The sequence below is a fragment of the Erpetoichthys calabaricus genome, chromosome 12 (genome assembly GCF_900747795.2).
Source record: "Erpetoichthys calabaricus chromosome 12, fErpCal1.3, whole genome shotgun sequence".
Lineage (NCBI taxonomy): Eukaryota > Metazoa > Chordata > Cladistia > Polypteriformes > Polypteridae > Erpetoichthys > Erpetoichthys calabaricus.
This window is the reverse complement of record NC_041405.2, coordinates 55132400-55150834: the sequence shown is the minus strand read 5'-3', so window position 1 is coordinate 55150834 and position 18435 is coordinate 55132400. Positions and strand designations below refer to the sequence as shown.

General features: G+C 42.4%; 1 protein-coding gene across 2 annotated transcripts in view; it reads left to right on the top strand.

Annotated features, from left to right (window-relative positions):
• Nucleotides 1–18435, top strand: part of tom1 (target of myb1 membrane trafficking protein) — a 121603-nt gene that overhangs the window by 33005 nt on the left and 70163 nt on the right. For both annotated transcript variants that reach the window (XM_051934693.1, XM_051934694.1), the window contains exon 2: nt 2975–3059. In XM_051934693.1, the coding sequence (XP_051790653.1) occupies nt 2975–3059 (85 nt within the window). The remainder of the gene's footprint in view (nt 1–2974; nt 3060–18435) is intronic.

Below are 18435 nucleotides of genomic sequence, written 5' to 3'. Positions count from 1 at the left end.
ATCCTCCACTGTAGAGGAGTTTTAGGTTAAACAGTGTTGCAATTTTTGATGCGGGTGAATCGCCCTCAACATCTTCCCTAAATGGATAGCACTTAAATGTAGCGATTGGCTCAAGTAAAGTTGAGTCTTGAAACCATCTGTCAAAGTCTGACAGACAATTTTCAATCTGCTCTGTGTAGTGTATGCTGTCAAGTTGCGCACACGCCTTCCATTGCGTCTCCAGCTCTGACGCAAGGTTTTGGATGTTCCCCAAATCAAGGCGCTGTAGCTTTGAGGACAGATGTTGCATTTTTCATTTGAAAGCATTAACTGAGCTACTCATATTGACCATGGAGTTCTATTTTCCTTGCAGCTGTAAATTAAGCCCATTCAACATGTTAGTCAAATCGGGGAAAAAAATGCCAAGTCTAGTGGCCATTGATCGTTATTAAGTTGCTTGTATTCTGCATGTTTAATGACAAGGAGAAACTCCTTTTTCTCCGGCCGGGGTCTTGAAAAGGCCCCCCCCCCCCCCCCCCCCCCCCCCCCCCCCCCCCCCCCCCCCCCCCCCCCCCCCCCCCCCCCCCCCCCCCCCCCCCCCTCCCAGCAGCAATTTCTCCCTAGCCATCTGTCTCAGTGAAGGCCTCTTTTTATCATCTCTCCATCTTGGAAGGACTTCTTATGCTTAATGATCGAGTGACTCACCCGGAACGATGCTTCGGTGTGTCTGCCTTTGCTTTTGAATTTAGCCGAGTGAAAAATGACAGCTGTCCGATTAACTGTGATTTTAGTTCCCTCTCCTTTCTCTTTCTCAGATCGCTTTTTGGAAGGAAGTCAGTTTCGTAGTTTTTATGAACAGTTCGAAAGTGCCTTTCCACATTTTCCTTCTTTGGAATAGCAATGATAGATTGACAGATCAGACAAATTGACTTCGATTGTGACATTGTGAGAAAAAAAAATCCTCTTCCAATTTCACATCCAGCCCATACCCTCCCCAAACAAAATTTTTTTTTAAATCCCTTCTTTAGTCGATATAAATTGGAAGGCTAACTAGATCACAGCCAGAGTTTTGCAGTAGCTCGCGCGTTTGATTGTGCGTGTGGGATGACCAGTGTGTTAGAAGAAAAGAGATCTCAGACTGGCCGCCCTGTATGTTAATCAAGTGGCAAATGCCATAGGGAGGATATATGATAGACTAACGTTTAAAAAAAATTTTTTTTTTGAATTCAACGCGATCTACCAGCACTACCTTTGCAATATACCAGTCGATCACGATCGACGTATTGGGCACCCCTGGGTTAGGAGCACCACATTACAAACCAACTCAGAATCCCAGATTAGGACCCAAGTGCAGCCATGTTTGAGGGAGCACCACACTTGGCACCTCACTAGTTCAGATGGAAATGGAAGAGGGTGAGGTATGCCACCAACACCCAAGTTTTTTCCCTGCAGGTTGTAGTACCTATATGCAGGGCTGGAAGCAGATTAATGTTATACCCAGGACAGAGCAATTGCAGGTTAAGGGCCTTGCCCAACAGCCCAACTGAGTAGAGTCGGTTTTGTCATTTTATGGGATTCGAACCGGCAACAGATCCCTAGCCTCAAAGCCACCACTCCGCCTTAGATGTTTAGACCCTGTACAATATAAGCAAAGACATTTAACAACTAGTCTCCAGTGTTTATAAAGAGTAATTACAGTTTTGACTAATTTCATTATTATAGATGATTATCTATTTTATTTTGTAGCACATGGACTTTTGAAAGGCTTTCACAAAATATTGATATTAAGGCACATCCATCCTAACCTGCAAAACCTGAAAAAGTATATATTGTATGAGCCAACTGGGCTACACTTGCATGCATTCCTTATACTGTATTTTTAAATGTACTATGGAAAAGAAATATACAGGGTGAGTCAAAATTATGTTAACCCTAATGGTACTGCTATGTATATACTTACGAGGGTTGTCTGGGTCCCGCGCGGAATTTTATCGTTTGTCAAGTGTCAGCCTGTCAAAACCTGTTCTGCTGTGTAGAGGGATTATTCAAGTGGTTGCATGTTTTTGTTTAGATGTTTTGCTCCCTCTCTTCCTTCAGAATGAACACGAGAAGCAAACGAACTGAGAGTGCGCAGCCGGTGCTAGCGGCGAAGCTCCCGACTCCGTGCGTGCGTGACTTTCGAGTGATGATTTTTTACGACTTTTCTGATGGTTTAATCCGCTCAGTGGAATGCACCACGTTTGCCATCTTTTTCAACATCGATGGCATTGTCGCGTCAATTCCGCTGATGGAGAGGACAACTGTGACCTCTGAGTGGTACACCACTCAGTGCCTGCCTGACGTTTTTTCTGCGATGGCTAGAGGCCGGTCCAAGAACTTGCGAAGGCACTTTTTGCATCATGACAATGCGCCAGCCCACACAGCTAATGCGACGAAGCATTTCATTGAAGACCGTGGTGTCAACGTTTTGAACCCGCCACCCTACTCGCCTGATCTTGCACCATGTGACTTTTGGCTCTTCCCGAAGGTGACAGAACCCCTGCGAGGCCACAACTTCGAAACTCGAGAGGAACTGATTGCAGCTGTCAAAGAACAGCTGGACAACCTCCCAAAGACAGCCTTTCGCGAGAGTTTTACGGCGTGGGTCAGAAGAGCCCAAAAGTGCATTGATGTTGGCGGTGAATACTTGGAAAAAGTTTAAAAAGGATAGAAGTACATGAGAAAAATAGAAAAAAAATCCTTGGCTACTTATTTCGAGTGATTCCGCGCGGAACCCAGACAACCCTCGTATATACAATTTTTGTGGACAACTTATGTGCCACATATAGTACATATGTTGAACATGATGGCGAACAGGTTGAGACATACCTGTAAATCATCTTTCACATATGAAGTATGTTTTGTGAATAAATTGTTTCCACTATTCAAATGTTAACATAATTTTGACTCACCCTGTATAGTTATATTTTCTTACACTTTCTTTTCTTTTCTTTAGAAAGTGCAACTGATGGATCTCTTCAAAGAGAAGACTGGGGACTCAATATGGAAATCTGTGATATCATCAATGAGACAGATGAGGGGTAGGAGTGCTTTTTGTATTTTTCCAGACTGATTATTGCTAAAAAGGAAAGTCTTTAATTATAACAGGGCCTACTTGCGCTTTGTTCTGTTTTAACCTTCTTTAACTTCAGGGCTGTTCAAAACTTCTTACGTACATGTTAAAATTCTGTAATTGTAAAGATACTTTCAAAAATAATTAAATGTCAATATATAAAGTTATATATATATCTTGTGATAGTGTATGTGTGTACAGTAAGCCCTCGGCTATATTCGGCGCTTCGGTCTTTCACGGCTTCACTCTATCTGCGGATTTATATGTAAGCATATCTAAGTATATATACGCAGTATTTTTTCGCTGCTTCGCGGGTTTCTCTGCGGACAATGGGTCTTTTTACTGTCTGGTACACTTGCTTCCTCAGTTGGTTTGCCCATTTGATTTCAATACAAGGGACGCTATTGGCCGGATGACTGAGAAGCTAACTAATCAGAGCACACAGTTAAGGTCCTGTGTGCTGATTGGCTCAGCGACGGAGTGCGGGCATTAACCAGGAAAGTCTCATCTCACTCATTCAGCATTAACGTGCTCCTGCTACTGCTTCAGGGGCCGTGTCCAAGCGCCAACAGAAGATGCAAGTGATTGCAGAGAAAGGTAAAAGTTTTGGATATGGTGAAGGAAGGGAACAGCTACACCGCTGCAGGACACCATTACGGCATCAATGAGTCCACGATTCTTTTTATTTAAAAAGGAGGAAAAGCATATAAGATCTACGGGCCGCAGTGTCTTTTAAACCAGGGCGCAAAACGAGTTGCAAGTGGACGTGATAAGGCAGTAGTCTGGGATGGAATCTGCTTAGGGATTTGGATTGAAGAGTGATGAAGAACAACAACGCGGTGCTACACAGTCGCCTGAAGAGGCTCCTTTAGAAGAGCTGTAATGCTATCCTTTTTGTGCAGTAAAATTAAACTTATCGTTATCAGAGCAAGTCATCGTGTCATTATTGGTGAGTAACCATAATTAATTATCTATGTACAGTACTTATTACATGTACATAGTTTAGTTGTCACTGTACACACATTTTACTGTACAGGTATCCCTCCTCCATCGCGGGGTGCGTTCCAGAGCCACCCGCGAAATAAGAAAATCTGCGAAGTAGAAACCATATGTTTATTATGGTTATTTTTATATTGTCATGCTTGGGTCACAGATTTGCGCAGAAACACAGGAGGTTGTAGAGAGACAGGAACGTTATTCAAACACTGCAATACAAACATTTGTCTCTTTTTCAAAAGTTTAAACTGTGCTCCATGACAAGACAGAGATGACAGTTCAGTCTCACAATTAAAAGAAGTGCAAACATATCTTCCTCTTCAAAGGAGCAAACAAATCAATAGGGCTGTTTGCTTTTAAGTATGCGAAGCACCGCCGGCACAAAGCTGTTGAAGGGGGCGGCAGCTCACACCCCCTCCGTCAGGAAGCAGCGAGAGAGAGAGAGACAGATAAAAAATCAATACGTGCCCTTCGAGCTTTTTAAGTAATGCGAAGCACCGTGCAGCCATGGTCACTTCACGAAGCAGCTGCACAGAAGGTAGCCAACGTGAAGATTCTTTCAGCATTTTTAGACGATCATCCGTATCGTCTAGGTGTGCGAACAGCCCCCCTGCGTCAATCCCCTCCTAACGCCAGGATCAGAAAAAGTCAGCGCAAGAGAGAGAGAAAAGTAAGCTGGGTAGCTTCTCAGCCATCTGCCAATAGCGTCCCTTGTATGAAATCAACTGGGGCAAACCAACTGAGGAAGCATGTACCAGAAATTAAAAGACCCATGTCCGCAGAAATCCGCAAACCAGCAAAAAATCCGTGATATAGTATTTAAATATGCTTACATATAAAATCCGCGATAGAGTGAAGCCGCAAAGGCGAAGCCGATATAGCGAGGGATCACTGTATAACAATTTTCTTGCATTGTACGTATTTATTGCTGGTGGCCTGTCTGTCGTAATGGGCTGTAACATATGTGATATCGGAGACGCTCGATATCTTAAAATAATATTTAGGTTTTACTGTATATAAACTGTGTTTACATACATAATTTCAATGAATCTTACCTAATATCTAAGAGAATACAAAGGGGTTTATGCTGTATAATTGTGCGGGAAATGTTTATAATAGTGTGGGAGAGAGTTTATAAGGGCTAAAATATATAAAAGAACCATATGAACATATGGTTTCTACTTCACTAGATTTTCACCTTTCGCGGGGGGTTCTGGAACGCAACCCCCGCGATGGAGGAGGGATTACTGTATATATATTGTGAATTGGGCACCCGGACACAGACAGGCAGACACATGTAAAGCCATCATCACAACGTTTATTTACACTATATACAAAGTTTTAAAGTGCACCGCCACACAAAACCCCAACAGTCTCCCAAAGTCCAGTCTCCGCTTTAAGCCACCTCTCTTTCTTCTTTCTCGCCAGGCCTCTGCTTGCCGCCTCCTCTCCGACCTCTCCTTCTCCTCACCCGACTCCACCCTGAGTGAGGGAGGGCGGCTCCTTAAATAGGCCAGGCGGCTGATGACCACACCCGGCACCTGCCACAATACTCCCCCCGCAAGCTGAGACCCCTAGGGGCCATCAGCCCGTTCCGCGAGGCCAGGTTTTCCTCGGCGGCAAGCCGACACTTTCCAGCCTAGGGCCCGGTCCTATAGAATAGAACAGAAATACAGGGGGCAGAGACTTGCCCTGATGCGGCCCCTTCGGCACGCTTCCTCCCTCCTCCGCTCCGACTCACACCCCCGATACTCTCTTTCTTCGGCCTCCCCACACAGTCCTCCGTGGATTCCCAGCCCACGGGACTGCCAACGAGAGCACACTCGCTCTTCTCCTCTCATGCTCATCCTCTCGGCAGAGGGCGGCCTCTCTTGGACGTGTGCACCCAGCAACACGTCCTCCCATATCGGAGGTAGTCGGTTTTCTCTTCCTCCGATTCCTCCTCTTTCTTTGGGAAGCCGCGGCGGTTCGGGTCTGCCTACTGTAGAAGACAGACCCTGTCCTGCCGGCGTCCGTATCTTTACGGGCCGGTCCTACTCACCGTCCCCGCTGCACCTCTCCGGTCAGAAGATCCAGGCGCCGTGCCATTCCCTTTTTGCCAGCGGCGCTTGCTCTGACGCGACGCCGTCCCCTCTTACTTCCGCGGTCTCCGCCCAGAGGGCACATAGCTCAGGTGGCGCGAGCAGGAGGCCATCTCCTGCAACCCGCTGCCAGGGGGAGAGAAAGACAGTCAACGGTGAGCTTACCTTACAAGCAGCGTCACTCGCCGACTGCTTTCTCTATGGGCCCTTTCCTCCGGTCCATTCGGGTTTCTCGCTGGCACGGGATGGGACATTCCCTGGGCCCACCATCCATCCAATCGTTGGCGGGCACACGGGACACGCTATCCAACCCCGTGCCTGTTACAAGGAGGGACTTCCGGTCAGCGGCCATCTCGTCCTCCTTACCAGCCTTTTAAGACAAAAGCTAGAACACTTGTGCTGCTGGTGATCAGTTTAAATGTTTCTTGTTTTTATAAATGCACTTACTAAGATGGAAGCAACATTCATTCACTTTCTGAACCTATTTTATCAGTGTAGAAATTGCACAGAATCTACAGCCCATCCTGACGAGCACTGAGCAGAAGTGACAACACAGATGTTGCTTGATAGTTTTTATTTACAGAGCTGATTTTAGACATATAATCCAACATAAGAATGTTGTCTTTGAGAGGTGGGGAGTAGACTGGTATACAGTACCTGGAGAAACCTGTGACAACATTCAAGCAACATGGTAGAATTTTGCCTCTGCCATTTTTTTAAGCCAGCATTCTGGAGGTGTCCACAAATGCCACTCAATGAATAAAACACCAATGAAATAAGCAAAGGAAATTATATATCAAAAATCTGTCCTGTTCTTTGCCAAAGCCTAAAAAAAAAACAAAAGTCATCAAAAAATTAGAAATAAATAAAGCTAAGACCACACCACAAGTAAAGCATTTTTATCCAAACACATATGACCCAGGAGTACACAATGCCTAACCTGTTATACCATTGAGATTATGGGCAATATGCACCGCGCCCTCCCAGATGGTAACCATAGCCACTGGAAAATATACATTCCACAAAATGGCGACACCCAAAATAAAAGGTTGCATCAGAGAAAGACGTGAAATTAAACAAACATCTTTAAATACATTTCAATAAATTTAAAATAATTACAGCATTAGATTCAGCTTATGTGAAAATTTCTCATACAGAGTAAAAAAAAAAATCAAAAGATTAATAATAAATCCAGGAACAATTTAAAAAGAAAACTGATCATAACACAATCTTGTTTGAGTTTTTGCTTTGGGTGTGATAGCATTATGAGTAATAACAGCAGTGCTAGATAATCACTCAATTGTTACTCCATTGTGTATCCTCTTTTTGTAAGTCACTTTGGATAAAAGCGTCTCCTAAGCAAATAAATGTAAATGTAAATCATGTTTATATCAACTCCAGTTTACTTTTTCAGGTTTTAGTCAGAGGCAGCTGTGATACAGATCCACTGACTGACTCTTTAGTACCCTAGAGTTCTTGTCAATAACCGCGGCTTATCTAAGGAAAAAAAGTTTGTGAAAATGAAAAAATAGAATAGTCGGCTTATACATAAGTCCGGCTTATACATCCATCGCGGGGGGTTGCGTTCCAGAGAGCCACCCGCGAAATAAGAATATCCGCGAAGTAGAAACCATATGTTTATATGGTTATTTTTATATTTCATGCTTGGGGTCACAGATTTGCGCAGAAACACAGGAGGTTGTAGAGAGACAGGAACGGTTATTCAAACACTGCAAACAAACATTTGTCTCTTTTTTCAAAAGTTTAAACTGTGCTCCATGACAAGACAGAGATGACAGTTCCGTCTCACAATTAAAAGATATGCAACATATCTTCCTCTTCAAAGGAGTGAAGCAAACAAATCAATATGTCTGTTTGGGCTTTTAAGTATGCGAAGCAACCGCGGCACAAAGCTGTTGAAGGCGCAGCTCACACCCCCTCCGTCAGGAGCAGACAAAGAGAGAGAGAGGGAGAGTTTTGTTGTTCAGGTCAAAAATCAATACGTGCCCTTCGAGCTTTCAAGTATGCGAAGCACTGTGCAGCATGTCTTTTCAGGAATCAGCTTTACAAGAAGATAGCAACGTGAAGATAATCTTTCAGCATTTTTAGACGACGTCCGTATCGTCTAGGTGTGCAAGACAGCCCCCCTGCTCAATCCCCATACGTCAGGATCACAGATAGTCAGCGCAAGAGAGAGAGAACATGTAAGCCGGGTAGCTTCTCAGCCATCTGCCAATTAGCGTCCCTTGTATGAAATTCAACTGGGCTAACCAACTGAGGAAGCATGTACCAAGAAATTAAAAGACCCATTGTCCGCAGAAATCCGCGATATTATATTTAAATATGCTACATATAAAATCACAATTTAAATGACTGCTACGCGCTCGTTTGACGTCGGCGACGCCCAGAGCAGAAAGAACGCGCTCCCGGCCCGCTCCAACCGCGCCATGCGGGAGTGAGAGAGACGGCAATATCTCACACTCTCTCCCCCCTTAAAGAAATTAAATGGGCGCGAGTGAGACCACTGACCTCCCTCCCTTCTATTAGTTATAGGTTATTAGTACGTTCGGCTTATCCATGAGTCCGGCTTATCTATGATACGATTTTATTTTAAAAAATTCGTATGATTTTTGGTCTCCGGCTAATACATGAGTCCGGCTTATAGACAAGAACTTAGGGTAACATTATTTAGGGTTAAATTTGCAGTCTTTTAATATATTGTATTTCTTTTGAAGTAAACTTTTTTATGTGGATATGCATACATGTATGTAAGCATAACATAAACTGGTACATTTTACACAATATGTGTTTTAGATTGCTGGACTAGTTCTATACATTTTGTTTTTTTGATTGTTCTATTGTAATGGTACTACTTTTGTTTCAGTGTGAGAATCCATCCATCCATCCAACCCGCTGAATCCGATCACAGGGTCACGGGGGTCTGCTGGAAGCCAATCCCAGCCAACATAGGGCACAAGGCAGGAACCAATCCCGGGCAGGGTGCCAACCCCACCGCAGGACACACACAAGCACCACACTAGGGCCAATTTTAGAATCGCCAATCCACCTAACCTGCATGTCTTTGGACTGTGGGAGGAAACTGAGTGCCCCGGAGGAAACCCATGTAGACACGGGGAGAACATGCAAACTCTACGCAGGGAGGACCGGGAAGCGAACCCAGGTCTCCTAACTGCGAGCAGCAGCGCTACCACTGTGCCCACCATGCCACCCCTCAGTGTGAGAATAGTGGAGACAAATTAAAACCTGAATGATGGTTTTATTTTTATTTTTTTTTTTTTTACACTTTTTAGTTCCTTTATACATTCTTACAGTCACACCTGTTTAAGCAACAAGGCACACCTAAAACCACAAGTTGCTTAGAATAGCAAGCTGAAAAATGTTTTAATCAGGGAGGTGAGTAACAATCAAATTTCTCGGAGTTACTCTGTAGCAGTGGTGTAAGACATTTAGTTGTCATTCTTATACACTACACTATAGTCATAAATTGCTCTGCTTACTTTAAATTCAGACATTTTAGTAAAAGATTACTTTCCAATTGTTTAAGATGATAAGGAATCTTATGAGCATTATGCAGCTATGCAATTAAGGTTCAAACCCAACTTAAGTTTTTTTCCTCCTTCTTTAAATGTCCCACTCTTGAATCCCTCTTTATGACTTGAAGATTAACAACTGTGGTTCATGGTAGGCTCTGTTTACTTCATGATCTAGGCTACAGTTGTCATTTTCTATAATAATGTTTTGATTCCATAAACTCATTTTTAAATTTTTATCAGAGTAATAATATACATTGTGTATTTGAGGGCTATATGTGAAATGCTGGTACAGGTTTAATGTGCTGTTTTTATTTTTATTCCATTGTCTTTGAAACCTAACTCCACCATAATAGCCTAGGTATTTTCCTCAAGATTTAATAGTTAATTCAAGCTATTTCTGTGTTTGCAAAACTTGAGGGTGTCATCTTTGTTGCTTGTTCTTAGTTTTTATATCTTAATTGCTTTGTGTCATTTGAACAATGCATAATTTGTGATTTTGCTGTACACGTTGTACATACAGCTTATAATGACTCCCAAGTACTGGAAGATCTGACACTTCAAGTTTCTTTCTGTTTTTGGATGAGCTGCTTGGCTTATTCTGATCAAGGCACAAGTTTTACATTCATCATACTGTTTTAAAAGATTAATGATATTAATATTTTTGAGGAAAGGGGACTGTCTCTTGAAGAGATAATTAATTTTTGCTTCCATACTCAATTTGCTTTGATTTTGTTTAATTTGAAGATAAGTTCTAAGTGAGCAGAAATTGGATTGTTGTAGCTTTAGTCTTACCTTTACATGTAAACAGACTGACTGCCTTTTAGTCAGGTAAAGCAACGCTAAATACAACAGAAATTGAAGCAGTGATTTACATTAATTGTGCAGTTATTCAGCTATGAATATACTGTAATCTTGAATCATGGTCAACTTATTCTGTAACACAAAAAGCATATGCAAAAAGATACACAACTGGCTATGTTTCCGTAGGTGACTCAGGATATTTAGCATGGGGTGGAACATTTCTGCATACTGTACATTATATCAGTCTGTTGTTGCAAGTGTGCTCTTTTTATGCAGTAGGACTTGGGAACAGGGACATTTTGAAAGGAGATGCCAACAGACTGAGCAAATATAATCAGGAACACTGTCTCTGTTCTGGTCACTTCCTTGGACACCTTTGAGGCAGTAGCAAAGAAAAGAATGTTGGATATGCTGCTGACTGTCATGTACAATGTTTTACACCATCTGCAACATGACATCTTGGTTAACACATTTACCTGCAGAATACATTTACCAAAATTCTGCCAGCATTCCAGGGGACACTATCCAAAATTTTAATTTTTCATCAGCAATCATTAGATGTTACAGCATAACCTCTTAATGCATGCATTTTGTTTCTTCTGCTATTTCAATGTTTAATTAGATGAGAGACATACAGTGGTACTTCGGTATACGTCCTTAATCCGTTCCATATCGTTGGACTTATACTAAGCAGGACTTATACCAAACGAATTTTTCCCATAAGAAATAAAGGAAAATGATTAATCCATTCCCATGAAAAAAAATCCTGTTGTTATTGGCATATTATACATTGATGGGGTTGTATAAAATAATTTAAACACTGCTTAATACTAAAATAATAAATATAAAAGCAATTAGATGAAATAAATGAAAATTTAACCGCACTTAACCTTGCTGAGAAGAGTCAAGTGCCTCCTAGGATGATGCTGAGAAGGTAGGAGGAGGAGATGTTATTGTTTGGAAGGAGACTCCCCTTCCAATAAAACTTCAGGAATCCGAAATTCTGGTGTTTTTTCTCTTTCTCTCCCAAACGCTGTAACAAAATCATTGGCGGCATCTTTATCAGCACTGGCTCCCTTTCCATGCCTCACAACACTGTGAATGCCAGTCCTCTTCTTAAAATTATCAAACCAGCCATGGCTGGCTTTAAATCACTTTCTTGGCTCGTTCCTGCCTTGTTTTTCAAAAGATCGGTTTTGCCTTTTCGCACATCATTGCCTCCGATACGCTATCGCCAGCATACTGTTTTTCTGTTATCCACGCGAAAAAAACACAAAATCACGTGAAAATTCACAGAGAGTTGTAGCGCTTGTTGTTCACTGAATGCTAGCAACTGATGCACTGACGCACGTGGACTGTTGTGGCTTTGTCTCTAGACAGGTAAACAAGGGTAGCGTGCGGTGTTCTAGCACGCGAGTCATATTCCAAACAAAGGTCGTATACCAAGCAAAATTTTTTGCGTCCAAATAGGACGTATACCAAGTTGGACTTATTCCAAAGCGGACGTATACCGAGGTACCACTGCATTAATTTTTCTTGCTGTTGCTGTATTCTGTGTAATTTTTGCATGTTGGATTCAGTGTACCTCTGTGATCAATAAAGTATCTATCAAGTCTGTAAGAACGAGAGAGGCTTGAAGATTCATCAACCCAGGATAGAATGCTTACCAGAGTAGGCAATGGCACAGTGCACAGGTACCACATCTGGTGAGACGCAGGAGGGGTCAGGCCCGTAGTCAACCCGCAGCACCTTGAACCTCCATGTAGCACTTGAAACCACGATAAGCAGACCAGCTGTTCAAAGGATCCATTGGCCCTGATCCAGCAAGAAAAAGGAGTTACAACAGTTTGATGGAGATGTTGATTGAGTGCTGGAAGCATATTTAAAAGGGAGTGTGGACCGTTGGCTGAAAACAATGGCAAACATTATCACCAGCGTTGCCCTAGAAAGGTTCAGGACAGGATTCCAAGCCAGCACAAGTTTTATACTTTGAACCATCGAGCAGTGAGGATCCAACAACTTAGCAAGGAGCTCAAGTCACTCAATAAGTGGTTCAAGGCAGGAAGGGGAGGAAGAAAGAGCAGCACTGGAAGAAACTGTTGACGCTGCAGAGAGCAGAGGGGCACATAAGTAAGAGAAAAGAGAGGGCAAGGAATAGAGCAGCATTCCTTGCCAAACCTTTAAGCTAACCAAGCAGCTCCTAGGATCAAAGTGTGCTGACCAGCTGAAGAGCACCAAAGATAGCATTGATGAATATCAGACATAGACAAATAACAACCCTGACAAAGACCAAGCTCTTGGGCCATGCAGCATGTTAGAGCCACCACTAATACCTAAGAAAGAATTCAATCTTAAGGAGCCCCGTCTAAGTGAGGTAGAAGTCATGATGAAGAAGTGTTACTATAAGAAGGGGTACCATACATTATCAACTTTGGAAGGGCTTGAAGGTAATCTGGAGGAGAGGGTAAGTTCTTGAGTCATGGAGGTACAGTGGTGTGAAAAACTATTTGCCCCCTTCCTGATTTCTTATTCTTTTGCATGTTTGTCACACAAAATGTTTCTGATCATCAAACACATTTAACCATTAGTCAAATATAACACAAGTAAACACAAAATGCAGTTTGTAAATGGTGGTTTTTATTATTTAGGGAGAAAAAAAAATCCAAACCTACATGGCCCTGTGTGAAAAAGTAATTGCCCCCCTGAACCTAATAACTGGTTGGGCCACCCTTAGCAGCAATAACTGCAATCAAGCATTTGCGATAACTTGCAATGAGTCCTTTACAGCGCTCTGGAGGAATTTTTGGCCCACTCATCTTTGCAAAATTGTTGCAATTCAGCTTTATTTGAGGGTTTTTCTAGCATGAACCGCCTTTTTAAGGTCATGCCATAGCATCTCAATTGGATTCAGGTCAGGACTTTGACTAGGCCACTCCAAAGTCTTCATTTTGTTTTTCTTCAGCCATTCAGAGGTGGATTTGCTGGTGTGTTTTTGGGTCATTGTCCTGTTGCAGCACCCAAGATCACTTCAGCTTGAGTTGACGAACAGATGGCCGGACATTCTCCTTCAGGATTTTTTGGTAGACAGTAGAATTCATGGTTCCATCTATCACAATAAGCCTTCCAGGTCCTGAAGCAGCAAAACAACCCCAGACCATCACACTACCACCACCATATTTTACTGTTGGTATGATGTTCTTTTTCTGAAATGCTGTGTTCCTTTTACGCCAGATGTAACGGGACATTTGCCTTCCAAAAAGTTCAACTTTTGACTCATCGGTCCACAAGGTATTTTCCCAAAAGTCTTGGCAATCATTGAGATGTTTCTTAGCAAAATTGAGACGAGCCCTAATGTTCTTTTTACTTAACAGTGGTTTGCGTCTTGGAAATCTGCCATGCAGGCCGTTTTTGCCCAGTCTCTTTCTTATGGTGGAGTCGTGAACACTGACCTTAATTGAGGCAAGTGAGGCCTGCAGTTCTTTAGACGTTGTCCTGGGGTCTTTTGTGACCTCTCAGATGAGTCGTCTCTGCGTTCTTGGGGTAATTTTGGTCGGCCGGCCACTCCTGGGAAGGTTCACCACTGTTCCATGTTTTTGCCATTTGTGGATAATGGCTCTCACTGTGGTTCACTGGAGTCCCAAAGCTTTAGAAATGGCTTTATAACCTTTACCAGACTGATAGATCTCAATTACTTCTGTTTTCATTTGTTCCTGAATTTCTTTGGATCTTGGCATGATGTCTAGCTTTTGAGGTGCTTTTGGTCTACTTCTCTGTGTCAGGCAGCTCCTATTTAAGTGATTTCTTGATTGAAACAGGTGTGGCAGTAATCAGGCCTGGGGGTGGCTACGGAAATTGAACTCAGGTGTGATACACCACAGTTAGGTTATTTTTTAACAAGGGGGCAATTACTTTTTCACACAGGGCCATGTAGGTTTGGATTTTTTTTCTCCCTAAATAATAAAAACCATCATTTAAAAACTGCATTTTGTGTTTACTTGTGTTACATTTGACTAATGGTTAAATGTGTTTGATGATCAGAAACATTTTGTGTGACAAACATGCAAAAGAATAAGAAATCAGGAAGGGGGCAAATAGTTTTTCACACCACTGTATGTAGAGGGTGTGTGGATACCCAAAGAGGAGAGAATATTGATCAATTCCACATTATCACTTTACTCTGTGTTGAATGGAAGTTATTGTTCAGCATTGTGACCAAGCATCTCTCCAACTTCCTATTGAGCAACAGATGCATTGACACCAGTGTATAGAAGGGAGGTACTCCCAATGTCCCACGATGTTTGGTTCACACAGGTGTGCAGACTCAGCTCATCAGTAAATCAAGAGAAGGCAGAGGGGACATGACTGTATTGTGTTTGGATCTTGCCAACACATATGGATCAATCCCACACATATTGGTGGAATTGGCACTCATGAGACACAATTTCCCAAGGAAAATACAAGACCTTGTCATGTCATGTGATATTTGAGTGGCACCAGCTGCAGCTAGGGAACCGTTTGCTCCATCTCTAGAGCTATTTTTACTCTGGCTATAAACATGCTGATGAAGGCAGTGGAGCTGGAATGCCGAGAACTGATTAGCAAGTCAGGGACAAGGCAGCCATCAATTAGGGCATATATGGATGATCTAATAGTGACGACAACAGCAGTTCCAGGAACCAGATGAATCCTGCAGGGACTGAAGAGGATAATGACCTGGGCTCGCATAAGGTTTAAGTCAGCAAAGTCCAGGTCCGTGGTGCTGAAGAAAGAGAAGGTAATGGACAAGTTTTGCTTCAGAGTGGGAGGAGAACAGATACTATCGATAACAGAGTGGCCAGTGAAAAGTTTGTGCAAGGCATTTAACTGTAGCTTAAGAGACATGGAAGCCATCAAAGACACAAGCAACAAGCTGAAGGGATGGCTGGAGGCAGTGGATAGGTCTGGGCTTCCCAGAAAATCTAAGGCGTGGATCTAACGGCAATAAGCTAACACTCCTATTTAGCTCAGTGAAGGAGGAGTTTATGGTCACTAGAGCGAGAGAGCAACTGCAGTATACCAAGTCAGGTGACCCTAAGTGGCCAGAGCAGGGAGGAAGTGAAAGGCAGCCAAAGTTGTGAGACAAGCAGAAGCCCAATTTCAGCAGAAAATCCCAGTGGGAAGAGTAGCCCAGGGCAGAGCTGGGTTTGGGAGTGTTGTGACAGAAAGGTGTGATACTGTCCATGGGGAAAAAAAGAGAAGGGAGTTTGTGCTGAGGAAACTTTGAGCAGCCATCGAGGAGGAAAGGAATCGGAGAACATTGGCCATGGATCAGCAAGTAGCATGGATGAGGTGGGAGCACATTTTGGAGCGGAAGATCATCCTAGGAGGACATCTGTAAGGGAGACCCCCATAGGATTAAGATCCTGATTCAGGAAGTATGTAATTTCCTGTCAAGACCATCTAACTTTTCATTATGGGGTAAAATTGATTCACCAGCCTGTTACCTGTGTCCAGGGAAGGAAACGTTGGAACATATCTTAAGCAGCTGTTCTAAGACTCTAGGGGATATGATCAAGTGCTCAGGTCAGTGGCAGGAGAGATCAACAAGGAGACAGACATCAGTTTAAGTGTCTACATGTCCATCAAAGTTGTGGTATTTATCAAAGAGGCAGAGCAGCCATTAAAGCACAGTGAGACTGGTTTGCTACACACAGCATGGGACTGGGTAATGTCAGTTGACCTAGAAAAGCAACTTCGAATACAATCTCACATCATCCAGACCACACTGAGACCTGACTTCGTCATCAGTTCAAAGACCACAAAACAACTCATCCTGGTTGAGCTTATGGTTCCATGTGAGGAAATGATGGAGGAGGCCTGAGAGAGGAAGAAGGCAAAATATCAGGAGCGGGTTGAGGGCTGTCAGCAGCAAAGGTGGAGAACAAGGTGCTTGCTGGTAAAGGTGAAGTGCAGGGGGTTTGCAGGGCAATCCCTGTGGAAAGTCTATGGAATCCTTGGTATTATGGGTAAGCAAGGCAAGAGCCATCAGGAATAACTTGGATGCTTTAGAGAATGCCTCCCGATGGCTGTGGTTGAAGAGAGGAGCGCCATGGCACTGTAATAAGCCAATTGGACTCGGGCTGAGGCCTGATCAACCTCTGTTGGGTCACCTGGAAGAGGGTGTATTATAGCTCGAAAGACCCAAAACACCCAATGAAATCAGGTTCTATCACTGATGATGCATCCAAGTACATGCATCAAATGATATATCATATAACTACCAAAGTAACAACACAAGCCACATGGACATGTGGCAACATGTACAAGTATGGCCAACTTGTGCAGTATCCATTTGTGTATCCTTGACTAAAAACATAACACCTTCTGTACTTACTGTGACTTAAACAGCACTTAAATAATTTAACTGAAAAATTTACTGCTTCAATAGGCAAACAGGTTCTCACACTGTCATAGAGGCACAGGAAGGTCTTTGAAGGTGGGGTGCTGCCAGCAATGTAATTTCTTGATGAAAATTGTGTTTTACTATTAATAGCTTGCTTGTATTGCAGAAATGCACCTTGGAATTGCCTACATTAACTAAGTACCATACCATATAGTGCCCATAAAAAACATATGCATAAAGTGCAATTACAGTACAATATAATGTAAACCAAATGTTCAATTTTGACACTTTTAGAAAAAAACGGTGTACGAAATATTTCTTTTTCATATTACTTCAGATTATCTCCCCATACTACTGAAACATTTTTTAACATTCACCTATATATATATATATATATATATATATATATATATATATATATATATATATATATATATATACATATTAATAAAAGGCAAAGCCCTCACTGACTCACTGACTGACTGACTGACTGACTCACTCATCACTAATTCTCGAACTTCCCATGTAGGTGGAAGGCTGAAATTTGGCAGGCTCATTCCTTACAGCTTACTTACAAAAGTTAGGCAGGTTTCATTTCGAAATTCTACGCGTAATGGTCATAACTGGAACATATTTTTTGTCCATATACTGTAATGGAGGAGGCGGAGTCACGTATCGCGTCATCACGCCTCCTACGTAATCACATGACCTAAAAACAAGGAACAGATTTACAGCACGAGTCAAACGCGGGAACGAAGGTAAATGACGTTAATTTTTGACTGTCTTTTAATACTGTGTAAGCATACATATTAACACATGTGCAATTAAACGTGTGCATTTACGGGGTGATTTCTCAGGCTTAAAAGCTCGCCTTTTATCAAACGCGGGAACAAAGGTAACTGACGTTGTTCACTGTCTTTTAATACTGTGTAACCATACATATTAACACATGTGCAATTAAACGTGTGCATTTACGGGGTGATTTCTCAGGCTTAAAAGCTCGCCTTTTACTAAAAAGGTAAATGCAAAACTATTTTCAATCATTCTATGATCTGCTTCTCACAACTGAAGGCACCGTGGCTGATAGTAAATGACGTTAATTTTTGAGTGTCTTTTAATACTGTGTAAGCATACATATTAACACGTGCAATTAAACATGTGCATTTACGGGGTGATTTCTCAGGCTTAAAAGCTCGCCTTTTATCAAACGCGGGAACAAAGGTAAATCACGTTCTTCACTGTCTTTTAATACTGTGTAACCATACATATTAACACATGTGCAATTAAACGTGTGCATTTACGGGGTGATTTCTCAGGCTTAAAAGCTCGCCTTTTACTAAAAAGGTAAATGCAAAACTATTTTCAATCATTCTATGATCTGCTTCTCACAACTGAAGGCACCGTGGCTGATGTTACGTCACTTGCTGTCCGACCATAAGCTTTACCTGGTAGGTAGCCGGACACTCACTTCACTCCCTTTCGGGAATCGAACCTCTGAGGTTTTCTTTTGTTCTTAATTAAAATTTAAAA